The 21307-nt window shown below is 35.6% G+C and overlaps 2 protein-coding genes across 7 annotated transcripts; one reads left to right on the top strand and one right to left on the bottom strand.

The window, feature by feature from the left end:
• Nucleotides 1-5558, bottom strand: LOC18097766 (TOM1-like protein 5). 6 transcript variants are annotated; one of them, XM_024598676.2, is made up of 12 exons: nt 5260-5558; nt 4596-4684; nt 3999-4057; nt 3677-3781; nt 3361-3439; nt 3176-3274; nt 2973-3086; nt 2199-2377; nt 1961-2030; nt 1194-1279; nt 903-1100; nt 1-653 (listed from the first exon to the last, which is right to left on the bottom strand). In XM_024598676.2, the coding sequence occupies exons 3-12, from the start codon at nt 4001-4003 to the stop codon at nt 323-325; spliced, it is 1266 nt and encodes a 421-aa protein (XP_024454444.2). In that variant the 5' UTR covers nt 4004-4057; nt 4596-4684; nt 5260-5558; the 3' UTR covers nt 1-322. The 6 variants fall into 6 exon arrangements, with proteins under 6 accessions (XP_024454444.2, XP_024454445.2, XP_006384388.3 ...); XM_024598677.2 differs by lacking the exon at nt 3999-4057 and having other exon boundaries at nt 3677-3777; nt 5260-5557; XM_006384326.3 differs by lacking the exon at nt 3999-4057 and having other exon boundaries at nt 5260-5556.
• Nucleotides 5559-15857: 10299 nt separating this feature from the next.
• On the top strand, nt 15858-20481 carry LOC18097767 (uncharacterized). Its single transcript, XM_006384327.3, has 8 exons — nt 15858-16272; nt 16368-16503; nt 16687-16756; nt 16914-17007; nt 17939-18152; nt 18953-19094; nt 19560-19730; nt 20100-20481. The coding sequence occupies exons 1-8, from the start codon at nt 15957-15959 to the stop codon at nt 20289-20291; spliced, it is 1335 nt and encodes a 444-aa protein (XP_006384389.1). The 5' UTR covers nt 15858-15956; the 3' UTR covers nt 20292-20481.
• Nucleotides 20482-21307: the final 826 nt, after the last annotated feature.

The raw sequence follows: 21307 nt of genomic DNA on the forward strand, positions 1-21307 counted from the left end.
TGATAATAACCAATAAGGAATAACATATAGAAAAACCTCCTGTACACAAACCCCTCCCAAGACAGAAACAGAGTTCCAGCTTGCTTAAAAGTGCAAACTTAGGTAGAACTCTTCAGGAGCAGAAGTAAAACTTAAATTAGTAGTCAAATGAGACAAGAATATGACAAGTTCTGCATCTGTAACCTTCCTATACCCACTAATACCTGACTAACAATAAAAACCACCCTCATAAACAGTGCATGAGAAACCACCGTAACATAAATCACTAAATACAGACTGATGAAAAACCATGAGTTGAAGTGAACATCGCTCTAGTGCAAAGTCATTCACTAAAATCTATGCTTCCAGCACGGGAACTGCTGGCATTGTGACAGTGTAATGAAAGACCCCTCATGTGGCTATCCACATCAGAACCATCAGCCTTCGTTTCCTGAAAGAATTTCTCCCTTTCAATGTGTTTTGCAGGTGGCGGTGGAATTACAACAGGTGCAGGATGTGCACTGGGTTCTTGTGGCTGCTCTGAAGGAAGTGGCCGTATAAGTGGACGGTTCAGCCTTTCTCCTGGAATGGTTGATCCAATTATGCCCAAAGGGGGACGCTCTTCTGAGTTGCCTTCATCTTCAGGTCTTGCACAGGCCTTTCCTTTTCTTAACCTGCCAAGTTTTGCAAGGATATGGCAATATGAACCAGGAATAAATGCATGTAGTTCTGGAAGTTAAATATAATGTAACATGCTTAAAGATGCATGCAGCATTAACTCCTTGCAAAAGTGGATTGGATATTGGCTTGATTTGCAACTATAAGTTTCTTCTCGGAAGAGAAAATTTGCATGCTCAAATGATACATGCCAATTATTTTCACCAAATACAAGCCTAGCCCTAATGAAGATGACATGAACATACCTTCGGAAAAGCTGTTCAGGCTCCTCTTCTTCCTCTGATTCTTCATGATTAAAATGATTTGGAGCTGTGGTAGTTCTATCGGAAAAGGTATTCCTATCTGAAACTGTAGATCTCCCAGAAAGAATGGCATCATGTCTTGCTAGAACTTTCTGTAGCTGCTCATTCAATTCAATAGCTCGAGAGACCAACTTTTCATCCCTGACCCCAGAGAGAGAAAGAGAATCAATTCAAGAGCAATTACAAGTCTGGCTAATAATAAAATCTGCCATATTGACCAGAAAGTAGCCCTACCTAGAAGTCATCACAAGATGCATTACTCTCTGCTTTTGGAATGAACATTGTTCCACGAGATCAAGAGTAAACTCATTCTTTGCCCCCTGAAAGAAAAAATTCATAAGAGTAGAATAAGAAATGCTAACTCATAATTTACTAATGCAGTTCACGACAAAAAAGAAAAAGAAAAAGAAGAAAAGGAATCAAGCAATAAGCAATTTATAAATGTTAACCATCCAAAAGTGTACATGTGCCATTTACTTCTGTATTATAAGCTACAGCCTTGTAATCAACAGGAAACATTATGACACAGCAAAATTTGGCATTGAAGCAAAACAGATGATGTTAACATGCCAGCGTTTTTACCATTAACAACCACACCTTAATCCCAAACTAGTTGGGGTCACCATATTAAATTGCCTGCTCGCATCAAATTATAAGTTCACATGAAGTGTATTTTTATGCACAAACAAGAAAAACACATCGCATTTTAATGTAAAGCCCTAGAAAAAAGAAAGGATCTTTTACATCATGTAATAGAGGATGTTGTTGAGAATCGAAACAATCAAGCAGAATGCTTGGAAATACCACAGTTTAATAATCACATACTGCAGAAAATTAATGGTTTTGTGTTTAAAAGGTTCAAGCCCAAAAAGGAAATCAAATATGGAAGTTGATCCAATATGAATTGAAGTAGGATCATGAGAGACATGGAAATGTGATTGATACAAATAAGCAGAAAAGCATTCCAAGACCAAACTCAAAATTGAAGGAAAGAAAGGTACATTTTGAGAATCAACAGCATCAAGGACTTCTTTCAAAACCTCCAGAGCATTACTAGCCTTCTGAATAATACTGCGTACAATAAATGCAAGATTAGAAATGGTTATTCTTTTGCGGGCAAACAATTAAACCTCCTCTTCAGTGCGTGAATGATAGAAACTAGCACCTAGCCTACCTTAAGATCCATGCATGATGCAACATACCTCAATACAAACAAAGGATTGAATTAGCAAAATATACCTGGATTCCGGAACAGCTTGAGGCTCCACTGGTGCTGGCTGAGCAACCATTTCATGTCTAGAGGCAGCAAGTTCCCCATTGAGTGTAATTTTCTTATTTTCTTGGGCAGTCTGATTATTTGACGGTCTTTCGCTTGATGGTCTTTCATGAGGCCTCTGAGGAAATTGCACTCCGGCACTCTGGAAAACAATTTAAAACAAGCTTACTTTCAAGAGTTAAAAAAATCCTGCACAGCAAAAGAACAATTCAAACTTTTTGGCTATTATACTGTGCAATTGTCACTGCTGCTGGTAAAACACCCAAGCTGATAAACCCACATTACAATAGAAAGTTTCGCGATGGCAAACAGTAAGAAGGGGAACAAGGGCTGGGACCATTGGCAAACAATTTCTAAAGCTCCAATTCATAGATATTTGGGGTACGCAAATTTCAGAACCTCACTATGGGAAAAGAAAACTCCTAAATGACAACTTTGCACGTAGAATTTTGTTCTTATTTTTTGGACTTCCAATGAGCTTTTAAGTAGAAGCCTGTTGAGCTAGTAAGTTGTTCAAGTGACAAATTTTCTTCTAAATATGTAGACATGATGGCACAACAAGCTTGTTGTTTTTCTGTAAGGCCTGTCAACAGTTGAAATCATGTGGACAAAGAAAAAGAAACAGAACCCCTCAAACTATCAAATGTCAATGAATCTGCAGAAGTTGTAACCTAGCAGTGGTTAATCGGCATAAGTAGTAATTCTGACAAGCCACATGTTCCATACATTTTACCTACCACCAAATCATAATATGCAGTATAGAACTGTGGGAACTTTCCAGAAGCACCACCGAGAGATGTCTGTGTGGCATCTAGAAGAAGAAATACCCTTTCTCGTATAGGCAACTCTGTCTGTAATACAAGGAGAACAGGTACATTTTAGTTACAACTCTGGAAAATGAGCCAAGAATCAACGAATTTTGTACGAGTGAATGGTCTACCTTTTTCTTCACTATCTTGACAAGAATGGGCAGAATCCCTGTATCAATCACCTGTCTATGAACTTGCTCCCCAATATTGTTCATCAGCATCTCTAACAACTGCAAAAAGAAGAGGTAATACGTGTTTTAACCTATTTGTATTGTACCAAGCATATCTGCCATACAAAGCATGAACATCAACCCACCATTACTGCATATAATTGAGTATTGGCATTCTTGCTCCCCAAACGCTTTTTAATAGCTTTAACAACATCTCTAGCTTGCCTGTGGATTAGAATCAACAGAACTGTTCCATGAATTCATCAATGATGACAAGCAAACAAATGAAGAACCAGTGTTCAAACTATCAGCTTGCTTTACCTACACAGTATCTAGCAGCATCATCGCAAAATCCAGTCTTTGAACAAGAGCATATTTAATACTAGTGGTCATTCCCAAAAAATGATTTACCATGAACAACACATTTGCAATAACTAAAACACTGCAGACAATATGTTATACCTTTCATCATGTGCAACTAATTCACAGATTTCAATATTTTTGGTCCAATCTACTTCAGCCAGCTTATCATTGGTTGCAGAATTGACGAGCTCAGCTGCCATCTGCCTATTCAGGAATTCATAATGTAAAGAAAAATCAAAGATTGGAAACACTCTTATGGCTTGTGGTCTATAAGACAGGAGAAAGCTAAATAAAACAAATGAAAAGTGGATTAAGAATTTGCAATAAAAATTACAAATAACCTCATATTGCCAATCACAGCTCAATTTCACATATAATCCCTACTCATTACAATTTTACTAGTAGTTCATCAGTAACTCACTTCATGTCTGTGACTATATATGCATACAAGCCAGATTATTGATTACACTCACAACACCCCTGCACACAATAAACAATTTACAAAACCAAAAGACAATAACGGAGTTTCAGGATGGCGACAGAAGTCCAACAATGTTAAATGGCCAAACAAAAGATAAGATCAATACAGAGGGAAGATCAGGGAAGACATCAACCATAAATCTAAAATAATTTGGACAGAAAAGGAGGGAAACATCCAGTCCTTTTTGAGATTGTAAAATGCAAGTCCAACTAAGGGGAAAAAAATTAAATGGTGCCAGGCCAGCTATAACATTAGGTGATAAAGAAATAACATGTTCATAAAATGAGTGTGGTCAAAATAAGAATGCTAACGTGGAAACTTTGGTGGTGGAAAACAACTGATGGAACAAGAATTAATGGACTGATAAAGGCAGGGGAGGCAACGATTATGAAAATTTTGATGGAAAGCCCTTTAAGATGGTCTGATCATATGAAACTAAAACCTTTAGACAAGAACAACATGGTGAGAGGTAGTCCAAAAAATAACGCATGTTGAGATTCGAATTTTGCAGAAATGCCAAAAAGAACTTAGACTTACTTTCCCTCACAAAAAGCAAGAAACAAATCAAATGCGTGTCTTTAATATCCAGCAAACACCTTGAAATTGATTTATCATCATTCACTATTCTGCAGACAACAAAAATAAAGCATAAATTAATTACAAACCTACTCGAAGACAAAAGGCTCGACACAGTCACTATGCATTAAAACTAGTAATGAAGTTTGCTTCATAGTTATCTTGGTTTCAAACTAATCATAAAAACATAATACATTATCACTTTCAATTTAATAAACTCATAACCACAGAAATTCTTCTAATCGGAATTCTGTTCAAAATGGACACCAAGTAAAATATCAGATTATAAGAAATATTGTATATACGGCCAAAGCACAGACTTTATCACACTAGAGGCGACAGAACAAATTAAAACTAGACCACTGAGCTCCAAAATTCAAGCTTTCAGTTACTATTTGCATTCCTACATTCTCGCAGCAACCAAACAGAAACTTTAATGCTAAATCACCTCTAGATCTCAATCAAACTTCCATAAAAGGAAAAGACAAACACGACCCAATTAATAAAACAATATATACAAACAACCCTGAAAATGAAAGGACATTTACTACCAAACCCAGTAAACCCCAACACCCGAATAACGATTCCAGATCTTAAAACACAACCACAACAAAAAACATCATACCTGTGAGAAAAACAGCAAGGAATACAGAGAAAATGAGGAGGAAATCAACGAAGAGTTGATAAGCCCTGAAAATCTTCAACATTTCAAAAACCCAATAACAAGTTAATGAAGAAAGAAAGATCAAAATGAAGGCTTTCTTATTGTATACAGGGGAGTTTGAGCTTGTAACTGGCTTTTTCTTTATCTTGGTTGTTCTCTCTTTTTTAGCGTTTTCTTTTGTTTCTCTTATCTTTTGCTAACAACTATAATACAGTTAGCTGAACAAGAAACACTAGTTTATACGACACTATTAAAAAAAGTATGAGGGAAACATGAGTATATTTCCCGGTTTATACGACACTAGTTTATTCGCCCATGGTCTAACCAGATCAATTTTTTAAAAATGTAAAGATAATATCAATAGCATGAAAAGTTTTCCGACAATGTCATTAAACATGGCCAAGTGGGTAAATTTTAAAATCGCATGTCCTAAGCTTTTTGCTTAACTCAAGTTTTCAATTAAACCACATAAGAGGTAGTTCAATTTAAATCAATTGATTTTATAAATCTAAAGGTAACCTGGATGAGTAGTAAAAACATGGTTTAGCTTTTAAAAAAACCTCAAGATGACAACTTTTGTAAAAATACCGAAACAACGAGAGATTAGATCAACTCTGGTCTTCCCGTTACCCGGGTCCTGGACTCTGTCGCACGTGTGCAGCGTCGCGGCGATCACCCACCACCCTCATCATCAGGTGTGGAGTGTCTATCTTGGCAAATATGTGAAGACAAGGAATTCTTGTCTTTTATCAGTGGAAAAAAATGGAATGAGAGTCGCCACCTAGTATTCTGGTCACTAGGAACCCTAACTGGTCTCAGAGATCAGGTACGGAGACTGATTGCGTAAAGGAAAGGTATTAGCACCCCAAATACGCCCTACCTAAGGTAAGCTGCATTGTTTTATTATCTGATAAAAATCTAAGGTCTTATCATGTTTTTTAATTGTTGGTCCGTCTATGGTTCAAGAAAAGCCCTCCTCAGTAAGGAGGTTCTTATCTTATAGGGTAAAACCTAACTATGCTAACGTCAAATAAAAAAACTACCTTTTTAATATCGGGAATACATTTTACGTATAAATTCGTAATCCCAGATATTAAAAGAAAACAAAATATTTTTTTGGGTGTCTCGTGACTTTAATAAACTAGTTATTAAAGCCCAGATGCATGCTAAAACATATATATATATATTGAAGTTTTCTTTGTTGTATGAAAATACAATATGATTTTTTTGCTTTTTAGGGACTTGGCCGTATGCATGAAAACAAAGACATGTTTTTTTATGGTATAAAAATACAAACCAATATTAAGCAAAATGGATAGAAAAACACAAGAGAAAAACACAAAATTTTCAAAAAAATATTTTTTGATTTTTGATTTTTTTTCTTTTACTTGGCCGGACCCGAAATAAAATTGGGCTGGGACCGACCCCAAATAAAATACCAACTATCTTATATTGGGTTGGACTCAGCCCAGTCGTGTGGACTGGGTTGATGATCCAACCCGGACTGGTTACTGTGCCATGCACAGTAAATAGTTAATTATAATTACCCGGTTACTGTGCTCATGCAGAGATGAGGAGGAGAGAATTACCTGGAGGTGGCGCTGTTGTCGCGGTGGACAACAACTGTGTTGTGGTGGCAGGAAGTGTTTCCAACGACGGAGAGAAAGGACCAGAGAGATGTTACAGTATTTATCTTCTTCCTTGTCTATCTTTTGTTTTTCGGCTCTCTTTTCTTCTATCCTTCCGTTCTTTGGCTCTCTGTTTTTATTTTGTTTTGTTCTGGCTGCGGCGGTGCTAGTGGCAGCTCACGGTGCTGGTGGCGGTGGCAAACCGGGGAGAGCTGAGGGTGGGCGGGAAACAGGTGGCAGCTGCTGTGATGGTGGTTCTGCAGCTGTTCTTCTTCTCTGTTCTGTGTTCCTCCCTCTGTCTGTCTCTGTTTTTGCTTCTTCTTTCGTTTCTCACGGTGCAGGTGCTATTATCGACGACTGGGAGGACGGTGGCAGCTGGCGGTGGCTCTGGTGGTTGTGGCAGGAGGCCACGGTGGAGAGAGAAACAGAGAGGAAAATGTTGGCTGGAACCGGAAATGTTTGGTTTTTTGGCTGACTTTGGGCCAAATTTTCTCCACCCCTGGAGCATGAAGATCAAATATATTTATAGGTAGTGGAAGAGGGACATTTTGTCTCTTCTGGTGCAAAATCTCAGCCCTTGGTTTGACCCGAAAGCATCCCAACCATTGGCTCAAAGTAGCAATGATGAACTGTCGGTTTTGCAGGAAAAATAGTTGGCCGGGTTGGCCACTTTGGGGCGATGCCACCGCCTCTACAGCCTCGATCAACCCGAACAGCTTACACTAGCGTGTAGTCAGGTATCACAGGATCGTTTGCGTGTACGTTTCATCCAATTTGGTGAAGAAATGAGGCGCCAAATGACTTGGGAAGGTGGCCACCCAACCAGCCTTGCTGGAGAAAAACATGAATAGTATCTTACGATTTAGTCCTTCAATTTGTGATTTATTTCTATCTGCACCACTGATTGGCTTCAAACTTTTAATTTTGAAGAACTTCAATTTAAACCCCAGATTTCAGCATATTTTTCCCTTTGGTCCTTGGTTTTGGATTTATGCAATTTGACCCTTAATTGATCAATAAACTTTCAATTTCTTCAATTTGACCCCTGATTTGGTCAATTTCAATCCCTTTATTTACGCGCCTTTTCCAATTTGGTCCTTGGTTTTGGATTTCTTCAATCAGGTCCCTCATTGGCCATCAAACTTCAATATCTATGCAATTGAGCCCTTGATTTGACCAAATCAACTCTCAAAAATTGTATTTTGACCCAGAACTTTAATTTCTTCTAATTAAAGCCTAAATTAACTTAAAAATCAATCTTTCTTGTAATCAAATCATATATAAATTCAATTAAACCTCCAATAAAATTTAATTAAGTCCATAAACATCTGATTTTGGACTTTTTTCCTCAAATTGAATTTTTCTTTATCAACAGGGCTCTTCATCTATAAAATATACTGTCAAATTTTAATCTTTGAATTTTTGAGTCTCCTCAACCAATTTCTAGCTATTTTTTGGGCGCTCTGACATCCTTTTCTCACTGTTATTATTTTTGGATTTCTTTTTTTTTTTAGTTTGAATTTTTTTTTAAGAGAAAAAGTGAATTTGGGGAATAACCAAAAAATGGGTTATGAATCTAGTAACGTGGGCTAGCACGTCAAACCCATGAACCAGGTTATGGATTCCACTAGGATTATAATTTGTTTTTTTAACTATTTGTTATTTAATTATATGGTAAAGAAAATAGATGATCGCAAAATCGAACACAAACCCAATACTAAAACATTTTTTTTTAGATTGCAATAACCTTATAAAAAAACAAAACAAAACCAATTATAAAACTGAATTCTCAATTAACCCAATATCTATAGATGAAATCGAAAAGAAAAAAAGTTAAACTCGTTAGACCCGCAAACCATGTCAACTAGCCAAACCTGTGAACTGGTCCATGGACTTTATAAAGTTTACTAACATGGCTTTTTTTTTTAAAAAAACTATTTTTTTAACTATATGAGAAAAAATAGACGATAACAAATTCAAGTTTAATTAAAAAGAAAAAAACACCTTACCAAACTCATAAACCGGGACAACTTGGGTCACTCTGGTAAACCTGCTAAAAACTTTAACCCTATAAAAAGACAAAATAAAAAGAAATTTTAAATAAAACAAGGGTAGAAAACAAAGTTATAAATGGTTGTGAATTAAAAGACTAATAAGTTAGCCAAGACCAAATTGACTAAAAAGGAAAAAGGGAGGCTAAATCTCTTAAGCATAATAATCTGAGGGATTAAAAAAAAGAAAAGAAACTAACCGTCTCTTAAAAGGAAGCTGACATAATAGAGAAGAGAAAAACCTTCATCCTTTTCAACTTCTCCTAAAACTACTTCCACAAATTAGCCATGCATGTCACCTTTCAACCCATAAAAAGAAAAACATTAAGGGAGGTGAATTATAAACCTTGAGAGAAATACATGAGCTGCAAAAACAAAAGAGAGAAGACTTGTTAGAGTAAGTTAGAAGAAAAATAAGAGAATTAAAAGGGAAAGGAAGAAGCAAAACAATGAGGGGGTGTCCAAAGGAAATAAAAAAACTCAAGTTAAAAGGACATTAGACATCTTCAAAGCAAATTTTGTATGAAAACTTCAAAAAATTTAGATTTTCTTAATTAGGGTTATTAATCCAATTTAAAGGAAATGAAAAAATGGCATGATTAGATGAATTAGAAAGGGAATAACCTAGATATATAACATTATTATCCAAAAATAATTAAAATTTAAGAGTGAAATTAAGCTTCACTCATATGGCCAAGAGGAAGAGAATGAAGAGAAAGGTTATTCAATGTGTGTTTATGTATATAAATGATCATTTAATCTCTTTCCCATCCTTTTGATGATTTTCTCACCACAATCTCAAGTTTTTTTATTGCCTTTGAATATGCTTAGTTGTGTTGCTTAAATTATACCATGTTAATATGATAGGAATTTGATGACATTGAATTGAAAAACACAAAAAGAATGATTGTTGAATTAAGGCTTATATTCAACCATAATAAGGAAGTATAGAAGAAACAATATAATTCATGATTAAACATGATATATGTTTCAACCACTCTTTAAGGGGATAAGAAACATTATAAGCCTAGACGTCCTTAGCCTCTGAGTGTGAGAGAGAGCAGCCTTTGCAAAGAAAGGCAACGATGATACCCTCAATTCTCTTAATAATAGAGTAATGAAAAATAAACATGGAGGACCAATATACCTGGATATAGAAGAGAACGAATTTGATTAGTTGAAGACGCCCAATATAAATAAGAGAAGCCAAGGTCCACAACTTGATCCTGAAGAAAATCTATTCCACTAAAGGCATGCAATCAGTGTGTTAGCCTAGTAGATATCAATTAGACGCCTATATACCTGAATGGTAGGGAACCTCACCTGAAACCCAAAAGAGTATGCAAAGAGGTCTCAAGCTCATCATCAACTTCTGATAAGAAGATATGACTCTTCTCTGGATTTGTAACAAGTCCTGACAACCCTGCAAAATCATCCAAAACCCTCCTCATAATCCTGATCGAATCGATATCTGCCTAATAGAAAATCATAACGTCATCTACAAAGCACAAGTGAGTAATTGCAGTCCTCTAACACCATCAATAATATCTAAACCTTGGGTTTTCAAAAGTGTTTTTGAGTATGCATCCTAAGCCCTCTATAGACAAAACAAAAAAGTAAGGAGATAAAGGAACACCTTTCCAAAGGCCCCTAAAAGATGGGAAGAAACCATAACTCTTCCCATTCATAACCATGAAGAAAAAAGTTGTAGATATGCATACCTTAATCCATCTAACCATGGCATCAAGGACTTCAATAACCCTTAAACCTTAAGGATAAATTCTCAAATAACCATATCAAAAGCTTTTCTTATGTCTATTTTCAAAGAACATCTAGGCATAAGATTAACTAGGTGATAGTTATGTATAAGCTCCCGATTCAACAAGATAGCATCCGATATTTACCTACTAAAAAAAAGGCAATTTAAGTAGGACCAATAACATTTGAAAAAAATTCCTTTAACCTACTTACAATGACTTTAGATATGTATTTGTGCATCACGTTACAACATAAGATAGGTCTAAAGTCATTTCATAGTGGTGAGTGCCTCAATCTTAGGAACCAAATCAATCCTAGTAACATTAACACACTTAGGTAGAGAACTCGTATCAAAGAAGTACCTCATAGTAGTAATGAAGTCTTTACCAATAATGCCCTAACTTCTTTTAAAAATAAAGAGGTATAGCTATGTGGACTAGGGGCCTTATCATCCGGGATGAAAAATTAGGTTTTCATGAGAAAATAAAGCTTTCTTGATCTTATCAGCTGTGATGCATGATTCTAAAAGGGAGGGGTAATGTCAAGAGGAATCCTATTAGAGAAGAAATAGGAAGCATCCTTTAAAGTGATAGTCAAGTGTATGGAAAGTAGCCTTAGAAGTAACAGACTGCCAACTGACCCAGACCATGCTAATCCTGAACTCGAGATCCTATCTCATCTATCAATTAAAGGATTCTATTCCTAACTTGTCTATAAAGGAGTGATTTGTGGAAGAAAAAATGTTTTCATCTCCAAAGTCTAACCACTAAATCCGAGATTTCTGTTTGTAAAAAACTTCATCATCCTTACTTAACTAAAAGAACTCCACAACAAGCTCTCTATTTGCCTACTAATACTCGTCAAACTAAGAAAAATCATCAAGAAGAGTCTATTCTAAGGCCTATTTAGTCTTTTCCTCAACTACATGACTAGATATGTGACTAATGTTTAGGCAATGCAAAACCTTTAACTTAGGCTTTAGCAATCTAAGTATCTTGGTAAGCTTTATACATAAGGTTACCATCTACAAGAGTCTGCTAAGTATCCACTACTAAACCCAAGAAATCACCCTTGATAGCCCATAGATTCAAGAAATTAAAGGATGCTTTTAGCTTGGGAAGAGGACCAGCAGAGTGAACAACCATAACATTATGATATTAAGAGTATTTAGGCAAGAATTTAGAACAAGTAGTCGGCCAAGTAAAGAACCAACATGAGTTACCAAAGATCTAATCTAGCTTCTCAAGAATAATACCCCTATTATGGTGACCATTATGCAAGTGTATCTCAAGTATGAATAAGGAATTCTAACCAGTTCTGCTATGCCTGGACATAATTGCCAAAATCATCCATATGACTATGCCAAGTAACATCATCCCCACACTTATCAGTAGAACTCAACATAGCATTAAAGTCTTATAAAGTAAGCCATGATATAGATTGAGATGCGGTAGCTCGGTATCTCAGGTAATCACAAAGGTCTTGATAACCTAGAGGTGTGTTAAGGCCATACACAAAAGTGACAACACAAGAGCACCCATCAATCAAGCTAAATGCCTTACAGTTTATCCAATGTGGAGAAGAATGCAAGCAAACAACATTATATACCATTGAATCCCATCCAACTAGAATATGACAATTAATATTAACCGAGACATTAGAAAAAAGCTACGAAGAACTTATAGCTACCTTAACCCCATATGATTAATTTTAATCTTAGTCTCAAGTATGCCTACTAAGCTAAGATTATGATTATTAACCCAATCATTTACTACTTTATGTTTTAATGAGCCATTAAAACCCTGAATATTCCAACTTCCTATATTATATATAGATATAGGAAACAAGATATCAAAACATAGAGGAAAATAATCAGAGGGTTTTAAGCCCTTTTTTGTGTGCCTTTTTTCATACTTTTTCTAGTTTTATGAGTGTTATAAGGATTATGCTTACTTGTTTCATTTGGTTGAGAAGGTGCCGAGGTAGAATCTGAAGAACCCTTGATCGGTGGTCAAGTGTTAGCTTCATTATTGCTAGTGAAGGTAACATGTTTGTTCTCCAAACATATTTTAATTCTAGTGAGTAGGTGTTGGTCCTTCATAAAAGGCAATATATTATGATTCAAGTTAGCTTCCGACCCCCATCATCATTTAACCTATCCATCTCAACATCAGTAGGTTTGGCTACTTCAGTAATGATATGCGGCTTTAACCAGTCAACCGGTTCTTTTGATGTCTTAATCGGTTGATCGTTTCTAAGGATAGTAGCTCTTAGGGCCTTTGTTGTGTTCAATTGGTCGTCTAGTTACTAACAAGTCTGAACTGGTTGACTGGTTCCACCTGATCTGTCTTTTTAGGTTACTGATTTTGCTGCAACAACAGAAATTGAAAGGGATGTAACCCCTTCAACAATCATAATTGGTGAGCTACAAACTTGTAGAGCATCCCCTTATTTTTTTTTTTTTATCTTGAGCATGTCTTTCACCGATAAGGTTGGGGCTTTAACTGATGTCTTGCATGAGTGACCAAAAACTTTGCAAATCTTATAAGCTCCTAGCTTCCATTCGTAATCAACTGTAACTATGATGGGCTCTGTAAATAACCTGCATTGTAGTTGAAAAACATGGAGTGTGGGTGGGTAGTGAAGCATCCAATTCAACTCATACTTTAATATAGTCAAGCTGAGTGCTACTAAGTGTTTATTTATCACAAGCCAATGGTCTCCCCACCATACTAGGAACCATGCCTAGACCTGTTTCATTTTAAAGTGGAAAAGGTAGAACCTAGAGGCAAACCCATACAGGCACCTTCAAGATTTTGTTTTTGTTAAGAACAAAATATAGGTGTCATGGTTGAAGGATAAGGAATTTCCCGCCGAACATTCATGGTCCCTTCTCTATAACCGAGTTAGCATCATCCTCACTCTTGAAATAAAACATCAAGAAACCTTGTTGTGTTGTCATTACACTCTCAAGGCCATAATTCTTCCATACTTGAAAAGCAATAGAATTGACAGCATGGTAGGGCATCTTATAACCTGGGAAGAAACCCACCAGACATCAGTTCAATTTCGACACACTTTCATCAATGACATTATTTGAAATGTCCAAGATGGTACCAATCTTGGCACGGGTTGTAGAGTTGGAGACCTTCATTCTATCAGCCCATGTGGTGTTAGGGGCAGGGTTGTAGGTGGCGGTATTCTTGTGAGCCAAAGTGGCAACCGGTCGACCGTTTTCTGGGTTTGTAAAACTAGTCTAGTTCCTGAGTTACTAGTAGTCATGTCTGGGCAGTGATTTCAAAGATATAATACTTTCAATACAATAAAAACTAGACAAACTCCAACGGTCCAGTTCGAGGTAAGCAAGTATAACATAACATATAAAAAAATCAGAGTAACCCAACGGTTAGATCAGTTGTGATCTATAAAGCAATAACCTGACTTGAAAACTAGTAGCGACCAGTCTGAGAAGAAAAACATTTTGCAAAGTTGTAAGAATTTGATCTCGACCATTCGAAACCAAGAGGACATCCCTTAAAAAAACCGGAGCAAATCCAACAATGAACAGGGACAAAACAAGCCAGCGACTATGGCTGCCCCAAATTTAGTTTTTCAAGAAATATTACGATGACAATATCTTTCAAATGGTACCAAATAAACAAAACTCGTTTGGTCAGTTTTTAGTGTAGGGCGTGGCACTCAACATATTTGAAAATGAGTGAAATCTAATGGTGGCCGAAGGAGTTATGGCTCTAGCAGCTCCGTCAGCTCTGTCTCTCTCTAGTCTCCCTTTCACACCTCTCTCTAGCGAAACCCTCTTTTTTTTTTTTTTTTGAAAATGTGCAAATTGAGGGCTAACCCAACATAATCAAACATAAAAAATAACAAAAAAAAAAAGGATAAAAAATAAGAATACATCAATTTAGAAAAAGGAAAAAAAACAAAGCAAACAAGTGAATCTTTTAAATCTGGTTTAATCTCTAAAAGTCACAACCCATAAAATCTTTGACTCGGATTCAATCAATAAGCCTAATTTTCAACCAATTTAACTTCAAAGAATGAGATCGGTAATTTTTTTTTTAAAAAAAAAACCCTGCAAAAGAAACAAAAATAATAATGATAAAATTTAATAGACAAAACCTAATGAGGATGCAATTTAAAAAAATTTAAAAAGATCCCAAATAAGATATTCATCGATTAAAAAAATGAGGATCAAATTTTAAGAATAAAAAAACAAAAAAAATTGATAGATAAAAAAATCATAGGGGGTGAAATTAAAAAACATTTATACTTTGATATATTATTTATAGATTAAAAAATAGTATGGGGTGAAATTGAAAAGCATTTATAATTTTATAGCTTATTCTAAAATAAAAAATAGTAATCAAAAGTATAGGGATCAAATGTTTTGAGATTTCGCAGGGGCTGATGCAAAACTTGAAGAGAAGAGAGAGAAGAAGAAGGAGAAAAAGAAATGGCTATTGGTGGCAAACCATTGTGAATCTTGAAAAACATGTTGTACCACCTTGTAGAGGGTATTAATATGTGGTTGAATAGCCCCACACGCACCGCCTGAATGCCACGAGGGTTGTCCTCAACCTAACACGTGCGCAATATATTAAATAAATGTAATTTACAATAATGATTCTCAGTACCTTTGAAAATCACAATAAAAACAATATAAAATGAAAAAAAAACCTTTAAGTGAGTGTTCAATTGATTTTGTCTTTATATGCATTAAACTAATTATACTATTTTTAAAAAATTAAAAATACAAAAATGTTCTGGAGTAGTAGACATCAAATTATTTAATTCCAAGATTAAATGAATAATTTTATTGTATATTTAAAAATAAAATTACCAAACTAACTTTATACATAAAAAATAATTGTATTATGGTAAAAAAACTACCTTCTCCTCCGATGCTAAATTCAAAGTTTTAATGACAATATACTAATTACACTCTTATAATAAATAGTATCTTGTAGCACAATAACTTTCCTTCGTGATGGTTGAACCATAATTTGGAATTTTGGATAAAATTAAACTAATGACCTGGCAGAGAAACCAACACATCAAGCTGCCTAATCAGCAGTCTTTAATCCAATCCTTACAACCTAGTACAAAGTCCAAAGAGCCAAACTCACTCTCCTCATTTCACTCTTCTAAAACTGCAAAATTTTGTTTTTTGTTGTTTTTTGTTTTTTTGTCAATTCAAGACATGGGTATCTCTCATCTGATCCAAAGATCAATCACCAAGAAACTCCTCTTTTCGAAACCATTAAATATTCTACCTTCTTCTTGGTTTCTGGCTGATACTACTGCTAAGTCTTTGCATCATAGTGGTGGTTTTAATGGTGCCAAGATCAATTCTCTTGATGGTAATGACACTACAAAGATTTCAAAGAGCTCATATCATGTAAGCTCAGGTGGGTTTATGCGTGGAACTGTTTTTTGGGAGCCCAATAAGCCACTTACCATGGAAGAGTTTCATATTCCTCGTCCTAAAGCTGGAGAAGTTCTTATTAAGACCAAAGGTGATTATTTGATCAGTTGATTTCTTATTTATGGTATTTTTTTTATGCGTATACATTTGGTTTTCGGTGCTAATGTTAATCTTTTACGGTTGTAGCTTGTGGGGTTTGTCATTCTGATCTTCATGTAATAAAGGGTGAAATTCCATTTGCTAGTCCTTGTGCTATTGGTCACGAGATCACCGGGGAAGTTGTGGAACATGCGGAGCTGACAGATAGAAAAATTGTTGAAAGGTACATGGATTAGATATGTAAATAGTATCAAGTGAAATGAAGTCTGCTTTCTTAATGATTTTGTGTGATTCTTTTGGAATTATTTGAAAAGGATTGTATATTTTACGTGGAAATGGGTTCTTTATCATGCAGGGAGATGTAGTAATGTGAATTATGAATTTTTTTCCATTTTTGTTTTCTCAGATTTCCAGTTGGTTCTCATGTTGTTGGAGCTTTTATCATGCCTTGTGGTAACTGTTTCTACTGTTCTAAGGTGAGATTACTTTGAGATGTAATGTTATAGTTGCGTGTATAGCTTCATTTTGTTATCGTTATTTGATGTCATAACAAGGGCTATTGGAAAGTAGCAAAAACGTATAAAATTTGGCTAAGAAGATACTGATGTGATAAATTTCTGAGTTGGGAATCAGGGCCATGATGATTTATGTGAGGATTTTTTCGCTTATAATCGAGCAAAAGGAACTCTTTACGATGGTGAAACTCGACTATTCCTCCGTAACAGTGGTAATGAACTTTTGTTTTAATTTTACGTTCTTTTCATTAAAGTTCCCAAATTGTCATTTTTCTTGAAAGGAAAAGCTTGCAACTTGTTGTAATGCTCCCAATACAACTGTCACATCCCCTACGATATGCAAACTCCAAAATTAACTCATCATTTAGTTTATGCCGAGGAAACATTTTTTGCCTTTTTGATAAGTAAAATATACGTTCCATCCATTCAAGCTCAAGATTATTGGGCATCAAAGTGATTTAGGACAGGGGCAGGAACAGAGATAGAAGATTGTTGAATTCTCTATAGGAGATAGAAACTGAATAAAAGGGAGAAAACCGTAAACTCAATTAAAACATGTTAGTATCTGCACATCCATTTTTACTAGTCTGCTGTACCACTGGTTCAATGAACCTAGATATTGTGATAGCGGGTGACCCATTTTTTATCACCGTGTAGTTAGCTGCAATTGAGTGGTAGACAGTATAATTTTAATGTTCATGCAGTGCTTATTCATTTTCAATCTAATTAAATGTTAGTATTTTTAATTTAGATTCTGTGATTCCATGCATCACTTGCATTTGGCACATTGCTGGTCTATACTCTGTTATACAAACTTGGTCATAATTTCTTAGGATGATTATTTATTCGCATGAGATTGACACTCTCTCTATATCCCTCTCAAAGACAGACACACACACACACACGCACACATTGATACATGTATTTTTGTGTGTGAGTTTGGATTAACTGGATCAGCACTTATGCACCTCTGTGGTAGCACACTCTTGCATTTCTGGTATTAATAATTTTCTTATTTCTCTATTGCCATATAAATTTGTCTTGTTGAGATTCTCTTTTAAGGCCTTTGGGGAAGAATCTCTCTATTGCTTTTGGAATATAATCATTATTATTGGATCACTAAATAAATGTTATATCATGTAGGAAAGCCGGTTTTCATGTATAGCATGGGAGGCCTTGCTGAATACTGTGTTGTTCCAGCACATGCATTGACGATATTACCAGACTCGTTGCCATATGCTGAGTCTGCAATTTTAGGGTGTGCGGTATTCACTGCTTATGGTGCTATGGCTCATGCAGCTGAAGTGCGTCCTGGGGATTCTGTTGCTGTGATTGGAGTTGGGGGTGTAGGGTCAAGGTAACAGAAAATGTTTTATATTGATTAGATAGCTTTCAGTACCACATACATTGCGTCCACATTTTACATGTTTGTGTATGCACATTCATTCATTACATAGAGAGACATGCATACATATATATAGGTCCCATATTTTCACTCATGTGTGTCACATGTGTGGATTTATGCATTTATAAATGTGATAAAGTGTGGCAGAAGACATAACTAACAATGAAAAAGATGCTTCCAACCAACTTGCAGAGTCATTTGATGTTAGTGACAAGCAGCTTGTGACCTATCATAAAGCGATATGTCAGCTAATTTTATTCCAGTTGTTCAAGGAAGGAACAATGTGCAAAATCAGTTCATAGTGATGGCCTATAAATCTTTACATGCACACTTTAAAACTTCTCATACAACATAAAGTTGTTTTGTTTTGTTTATTTGTTTTATATTTTGGGTCCCAAAAAAGGGTTGCATTGGCCTTTCCTGAACAGTGCTTGTAGTTACACACACAATTCTACACTTCTAGATTGTAACTTTCATGAAGAGACAAACAATGCAAGATCCCCAAAGTTAATGGCAGTAGGGGGGGCTCAATATGTGACTTTGCTCATCGAACAAGTGAACCCATGAAAATGAATAACATAGCATCACCATGTCAATTGTCATAAGAATAAAACATCAGCAGAGATTCAAACCGTTGATGTAAATCTGAAAGATTTCTTTTGTCAAAATTGAAGCCATGGTCACTCATGGTGCTATGTTACTCTATTTTAGTGAACTCCTGCATAACAAATGACTAAGACAAAATGCTTCAGTTGTTTGCAGATAGCAAGGGCATTTGGTGCCTCTGATATTATTGCCGTGGATGTTCAGGATGAAAAACTTCAGAAAGCTAAGACATTTGGTGCCACTGCCACTATAAATTCAACAAAAGAAGATCCTATCAAAAGGATTAAGGTGTGTATCATATCCTTTAGTTTTTAGTTGCTGAATGAGTTGCCAAAGTTCCCAGCTCATGATGAAAGTGCCATTTGCCAAAGCTTTTTTGCAGTTTTAGTGGTGAGTAAAAAGATATAAAGTGAGTGAGGGAGCTCATGTATCCATGGAGGGAACTTGATCTGCAGTTCAGTGTCTTCCCCAGTTTATTTTTCTTCCCAATTTTTGTGCCATGAATGTGACATGAAATAGCCTTGGGCTAACGAATGGAAAGTTTAGAACTTTTTATGTTTTCTTCGTAAGCCAATGGACTGTTTAGTTTGATTTGCTTTGAACCAGCCATAATTTTTGTTTGCATTTTTACCTTTGCCAAATTGTGGTGTTCAAGTATTTTTCAAGAACTCAGTCTTCTGATTGTGTTGCGCTTCTGGTCATGCATTGTAAATAGATTGAAATTAAATTATGATATTTGCTTATTTTTTCCAGGAAATAACTGGAGGAAGAGGTGTGGACATTGCTGTGGAAGCCTTGGGCAAACCACTGACATTTTCGCAGTGCACACAGAGTGTTAGAGATGGAGGAAAAGCTGTGATGATTGGACTTTCACAGGCTGGTGCTGTAGGGGAGATAGATATCAATCATATGGTCCGTCGAAAGGTGTGTATTTACAGAAAAGTATCATATTTCCACCCATGAATTTTTGGTTTTGCTACAATGTCTTTCGCAGGAAAACTTTTTCAATAAAACCATTTCATTTCTGTCAATGTACATATGCTTTTAATTTGGTTTTTCCCTATTAAGATGGACGAAGGAAAATGTTCTGCAAGTAGAATAGAATGTTAATTTAGTTAATCTGTGGTACTTAGCACCATGTATGATTCTGAATTTCTGAAAGGTGTCCTTCACTCATTTTATCTGGAATTTCTGTTTTTAAATATTTAGCGATCTTTGAGTATAGTTTTCAGCTGGTTTGCTGCAAGGTCCCATATGGAAAAACTTTTGACTCCCTTTTAACCCATGGAACAGATTCAAATTATTGGCTCTTATGGAGGAAGGGCAAGACAGGATCTTCCCAAATTGGTCAAGCTTGCAGAATCAGGTATATTCAACCTTACTGATGCTGTTACAAGGAAATATGGTTTTGAGGAGGCAAGCAAAGCATTCCAGGACCTTAACCAGGGAAAAATTCTGAGTCGAGCTGTGGTTGAGATAATGTAGTTGTTTTCTTTCACTTATGTGCCAACTGCACACCTAGAATAAGAGGCTTCTATATATTGAGAATCCATCTAGCAATTGTAAATCATAAATCTTGACAGCTTCAGTCACTGGAATGCTGTAGCTCTTTTGCTTGTTGTCATGCCACAAGCCTCATTCAGTCACATCTTCAATATAATCCATGTTCTGTTCAGTTTTAGTGGGCATTCATCACGGCTGGCAAAAACTGTGATTCCCTCTGTAATGTTCTCTCTTTTGAAGCTCATCTGAGAGCAAGGATTGATGGTCATTCTTGGGTACCATGAAACTTTAAGTACATGAAAGTCTTGCCTAAAATTTACCAAAAGTTAGACAGAAAAATGTAAAAAAGACTGTATTCTTAACTTACAAGACTGTATTGTGCATTTAGTTCTTACCAAATGCTTCTTGAGTACAGTCATGAAATCAGATTCTATTGCATTTGCCAAGATGGTCGGATCTTCCTTCTTAATTTTCGTAATACCCTGCGAACTCCTCCTCAATGGTTGAAAAGACAATTCAAACAACCAGGCACCGGCGCTTGGGATATACCATCTGAAACTGCTGGTGCATGAAATGATAATGAAGTTTCACCACCGCTATAGCAGAGAACAAATCTTGAATAGGGAAGATCCTAAAATGGCTTTATATCAACCACTATCATATACGATGTGAATGAGAGCTTTATTTCATGGTCTTACTTGTATATATATTATTTGTCCCTAGTAAAAAAGAAGACATATAATATATTTGTTTTTTAATAGAATATAAATTACGTTAGTTATCTAATTCTTAAGAGAGAGTAATTATACATGCCTGTTTGTTTTTGCGTGTTAAAAGTGTTTTTGAAAAAAATTAAAAATTTTTTTATTTTTTTATTTGCTTCAAATTAATATTTTTTTTAGTGTTTTTAAATCATTTTGATGTGCTGATGTTAAAAATAATTTTTAAAAAATAAAAAAAATATTATTTTGATGCATTTCCGAGTGAAAAACACTTTA

The sequence above is a fragment of the Populus trichocarpa genome, chromosome 4 (assembly GCF_000002775.5).
Source record: "Populus trichocarpa isolate Nisqually-1 chromosome 4, P.trichocarpa_v4.1, whole genome shotgun sequence".
Classification (NCBI taxonomy): Eukaryota; Viridiplantae; Streptophyta; class Magnoliopsida; order Malpighiales; family Salicaceae; genus Populus; species Populus trichocarpa.